At 40.5% G+C, this 5,403-nt stretch overlaps 1 protein-coding gene across 1 annotated transcript; it reads right to left on the bottom strand.

Moving 5' to 3' along the window:
• Window positions 1-3,694: 3,694 nt before the first annotated feature.
• Window positions 3,695-4,678, bottom strand: LOC120077436. Its single transcript, XM_039031316.1, has 2 exons — window positions 4,594-4,678; window positions 3,695-4,110 (listed from the first exon to the last, which is right to left on the bottom strand). Exons 1-2 carry the CDS (start codon window positions 4,676-4,678, stop codon window positions 3,695-3,697), a joined length of 501 nt encoding a protein of 166 aa, XP_038887244.1.
• Window positions 4,679-5,403: the final 725 nt, after the last annotated feature.

Here is a 5,403-nt window from a genome sequence, read left to right as displayed (position 1 = left end):
GCCGATTTAGGTTGAAACGATCTCCGAGAAGCGGAAGATGAACTACCTTACTATTGGGCTAAAATAGAAGGCTTCGACATGGGGGGAGGGGAAGAGGCAGGGGACAAAAAAACAGATGAAAAAAAGAATGAGCTTACTCGCGAGTCTTTGGCAAAACTCATGGACTTGTCTTGACTATCCGAGGGATCCGACATTACGAGCGGGAGAGACAAACGGAGATTTGATCAAACGGAGTAGCTGTTTGGTTGGACGGCCAGGGCTAAATGATTTTTTTTTCTTTTAAAACAGAAGGCTCGGGGAATAAGAAGGAGAAAGGGGACAACGTTGATGTGTCAGATGATTGGGACGTTTGGGCTGCACATTAAATGCAGATGTGAAGAGACGCGTCTTGGACTTCCAAACACTCGAGTGCTTGATTCACTCGAAGAGCGCTTTTCAACTTCTGATGCGCTTACTTTACGATTTCTCAAGTTGGTTCAACAGACATTAAAAAACATGCAAGATAAGCGAGTTTTTTCTTTAAGAGAAATACAAACAAGAATCAAAGCAAAAAGAAAATCAATCGCATAAAATACAGAAAGCAAAAAGTGATGAAGAGGATGCGTCCCTGGAATATGTGTCTGATCAAACACAGGGACGCTTCAACGCGAGCTTCAGATAGCTTTGCGCTACTCGAGGGATGATTTTTGACGTTCTAGTTTTCCTTCAAAGTAGGGCTTCACCCGCTGCCCATTTACCTTGAATTTGTTTGTACCATCCTCTCGCGTGAGCTCCATGGCTCCATGAGGAAAGATCGTTTTAATGACGAATGGACCTAACCATCTGAATTTCAATTTGCCTGGGAACAATCACAAACGTGAGTTAAACAATAAGACCTCTTGACCAATAGAAAGTTCTTTCTTACTAATGCATTGGTCATGCCAACGCTTGATCTTCTCTTTGTAGATCTTGGTATTTTCATATGCGTTAAGTCGCTGCTCATCAAGCTCATTGAGTTGCAGCTTGCTCACCCGCAACCTCAAAATTTAGATTCAACTTTTTTATTGCCCAAAATGCCTTGTGCTCCAATTCCAAGGGTAAATGACATACTTTTCCAAATACCAAAGAATAAAAAAAAGTACTTATAGGTGTCTTGTAGGTAGTTCTGTATGCCCATAGAGCCTCATCCAGCTTTTGTGCCCAATCTTTCCTGGATGCGTTCATTTTTTCCAATATAGATTTTATTTCTCTGTTGGATACTTCAGCTTGATCGTTCGTTTGTGGGTGGTATGTGGTGGCTATTTTGTGCCTAACATTACATTTAGCAAGTAACTTAGAAATGATACGATTAATGAAATGCGTACCTACGTCACTTATCAACACCTGAAGCGTTCCAAAGCGCGTGAAAATGTATCTGGTTAGAAATTTTGAAACAGTTACCGCATCATTTTAGGCACAAGCTACAGCCTTGACCCATTTTGATACATAATCAACTACTAACAAGATGTATTGCTTTTGTTGAAATCATTACTATGAATTCTCCCATGCTCTAGCAATTGCGCTCCCTAGACCCGTAAGATAGAGGGAAAGGTCCCATGAAATCAATGCCCCATACATCAAACAACTCAACATCCAATATGTTGTTCAGAGGCATTGCATCCCTCGAAGAGATATTTCCAGTGCGTTGGCAGGGATCGAATTTCAGAACATACTCCCTTGCATTTTTAAAGATGGTAGACCAAAATTACCCACATTGAAGAACTTTGGCAGCAGTTCTTTGTGCCCCGAAATGACCCTCATAAGAAGAATCATGACATTTAGCTAGGATGCATTGTGTTTCAACTTCAAGAACACATTGACGTATAATAGAGTTAGGACCCTGCTTGTAGAGAAACGATTCGTCCCAAAAATAGAATTTGTTATCATGTATAAGTCGTTTCTTCTGTTGTGCATTGAAGTGCTCAGGAAACTGTTTTATGGTTAAGTAATTAACCATGTCTGCATACTAGGGTTCCTTGTCTTCAATATTAAGTAGGGGTTCATCAGGGAACACATCTTTGATTTCAACTTGTCTTTTTTATATCTCTCTATTTTCCAATTTTTACAGGTGGTCAGCCACCTGATTCTCAGTCCCCTTTCTGTCTTTTATCTCCACATCAACCTCTTGTAGTAGTAGTACCCAATGAATTAGCCTGAGTTTTGCGTCCTTTTTGTCCGTCAGAAACTTAATAGCGGAGTGGTTCGTGTAGATTGTTGATGCCGCACCAACTAGATACACTCTAAACTTTTCAACACCGAACACTACCGCCAACATTTCTTTTTTTAGTAATATTATAATGTTCTTGGTACTCATTCAATATTTTTGACGCATAAGAAATGGGATGTATCTAATTTCCTTTCTTCTGCCCCAACATGGCTCCAATTGCTACATCACTCGCATCGTACATCAAAATAAAGGGTTGCGTCCAATCCGGGGCTATTAGTATCGGAGCTGTTGTTAACGCACTTCAATATCTCGAATGCATTGAGGCATTCTTGATTAAATATATAGGGCCTATTTAATTTTAACAATGCGAATTTGAGAAAACCCTTTCACAAGCCTTCTATAAAAGCTTCCGTGGCCTAAGAAACTTCATAATGCTTTGACATTCGCAGGTGGGGAAAATTTGGTTATGACATCAATTTTCGCTTCATCTACTTCCAATCCTGCTTTGGACACCTTGTGTCCCAAAAAAATGCCTTCAGTAACCACAAAGTGACATTTCTCCCAATTCAGTACTAGATTTGTTTCCTCGCATCGTGCGAGAACAACCTCTAAGTTGTCTAAGCAGGATCAGAAGGAGTCCCCAAAAACTGAGAAATTGTCCATAAAAACTTAAACGGTCTGTTCTAGAAAGTTAGAGAAAATCGTCATCATGCATCTTTAGAAAGTCCCTGGTGCATTACGTAACCCAAAAGGCATGCATCTGAATGCGAATGTTCCAAAGGGGCATGTGAACATTGTTTTCTCTTGGTCTTCAGAGTCAATGAAGATTTGGTCATAGCCTGAGTATCCGTCTAAGAAACAATAAAATTCTTTGCCAGCTAGCCGATCAAGCATCTGATCAATGAAGGAAAGGGGAAAGTGATCTTTCTTGGTCAACACATTGAGTTTCCAATAATCCATGCATATGCGCAACCCTATGATAGTTCTCGAGGGAATGAGTTTATTGTTGCTATTGATTATCACAGTGGTGCCTCCTTTCTTGGGGATGCATTGGACTGGGCTCACCCAACTGCTGTCAGAGATGGGGTAAATTACTCCTGCGTCGAGCCACTTAATAATTTCTTTCTTCACCACTTCTTTCATTACAGGATTTAGCCTGCATTGAGGCTCGATCAATCCAGTCTTACCTTCTTCCAGCCGAATCTTATGCATACAGTACGATGGGCTGATTCCACGAATGTCAACTAGAGTCTAGCCAATTGCACGCGTATACTTTTACAATATCTGCAAAAAAGAACACTCGTTAGGCTCAGAAAGATTAGTTGAAATAATCACAGGCAAAGTATTATTAGATCCAAGAAAAGTGTATTTTAAATGATCAGGTAGAGGTTTTAATTCAAATGTTGCATGTTCTTCCAAGGATGGACGCGTTGGTTTAGTTTGCCGCTCATCTAAACTTAGCAGTTCAAATTTTCTCATGGTTTCACCCAATGCATGGACCTCATAGATTTAGTCCATTTCTTCTTCTTCTGGCAACTCAATTGGACTATTAGGTTGACATTGTTCTTCATCTGGGAACTTTAATGCGTTCAGCACATTAAATTTAACTTCCTGGTTGTCCACGCGCATAGTAAGCTCCCTCTTGTGCACGTCTATCAATACCTTCCTAGTGCCAAGGAATGAGCGTCCAAGGATGATTGGAACATCCCGATCAGCTTCATAATCTAGTATAATGAAATCTACTTGGAATATAAATTTGTCAACTTTCATCAAAATATCTTCAATCTTTCCTTCAGGATAGGTGATCATCCTGTCAGCGAGCTGAAGCATTACAGAAGCTGGTTGTGCTTCATCAATTCCTAGTTTCTTGATAATTGAAAGGGGCATGAGGTTAATGCTTGCTCCAAGGTCGCATAATGCATAACCTACATCTATCCCTCCAATTGAACAAGGGACTGTAAAGCTGCCCGTATCCTTCTACTTCTCAGGAATATTGTTGTTGATTAACGCATTGCATTCCTGCATTAGTGCTACTACTTCTTTTCTTTGTTAGAACATCCTTCAAGAATTTCACATACTTTGGCATTTGTTCCTAGGATTCTATAAGAGGAATGTTAATATGCAATTGCCTTAAGATTTCAAGGAAATGCTTGAATTATTGCTCATCATTCTTCTTTTGCAGGCGTCTAGGGAATGGTGCACTGCAAGTACCCCTGCGTTAGACGTGCTTGGGTGGAAATGACTTGTAGATTAAGGTGTTCTTTCTTCTCGATCTTCAAACGCCTTTGTGTGCATTGTGTTTTCATCTGTTGAAGGACTGCTATCATTTCTTGGGTTCATCTTTTTCTACACTAGTGGTCTACTGCTTTGCAACGTCACTGCATGGCATTACTCCTTTCCATTATTACTTCCCAGAGTTCCCGTGTTGCTAGGCAGCACTCCTTGTAGCCAGTTCTTCAGTTCGCTAGTAATCTGTCCCACTTGCATCTCCATGTTTCTGATAAACGACGCCTGACTCTTTAGCAATTCATCATTCTAGGCTATGTACTCCTTCAAGAGATTTTCAAGCGAAGATATTGAACTTGATGCCCAACCACCACTATCGAAGGATTGATGTTGAGGCTGCTGTGATGACTGAAATCCAGGCGGCAGTCCCTGCCTATGCTATTAGTTCTTCCCCAGTTGATGTTGTTCCTGCTGATGACCTCCCCAAGAAAAATTTGGATAGTTTCTCTATCCATGGTTCTATGTGTTTGAGAATGGGTTATTTTTTATAAAACAAACTAACTGTGGGTTTTACGAGTAGTCATTATAGGAGTGAGGTTCTCCACAGCCAACACAGCTAGCCATGGGCTGATGAATACGTCCACCTGGTGCACCTTTGAGTGCGAACTACATTTCCTAGTGATAGAGTTTGCAAAAGGTTTGTCATTGCAGCGACTTGTGTAGAAAGTGTGGTTATTGTGTTTGAATCAACATTATTCACATTCTAAGAATGCCTCCTATGATCTATTCTGGCATAGTAAGTATCATCCACCCGTTCCATATTATGTTTGGTGATGCGATCTAAGATTTCCTTAGATTCATTATAAGACTTATTCATTATGCAGCCAGTTGCGGCTGCGTCAGCTACCATCTGAGAAGCTCTATTCAACCCTCTTGTACAAAATTTCCATTTGAACAGTCAAAGATAGTCCGTGGTTAGGATAGTTCTTGAC

This window comes from Benincasa hispida, chromosome 5 (assembly GCF_009727055.1).
Source record: "Benincasa hispida cultivar B227 chromosome 5, ASM972705v1, whole genome shotgun sequence".
NCBI lineage: Eukaryota > Viridiplantae > Streptophyta > Magnoliopsida > Cucurbitales > Cucurbitaceae > Benincasa > Benincasa hispida.
The sequence above is the reverse complement of the archived record's forward strand: the minus strand, read 5'-3'. Positions and strand labels throughout refer to the sequence as shown.

Coding starts and splice junctions, on each gene's coding strand:
- LOC120077436 (XM_039031316.1), bottom strand. CDS start 4,678: ATGGAGATGCAAGTGGGACAGATTACTAGCGAACTGAAGAACTGGCTA. Junction 4,111..4,593: donor CAACACGGGAACTCTGGGAA/GTAATAATGGAA, acceptor GGATAGATGTAG/GTTATGCATTATGCGACCTT.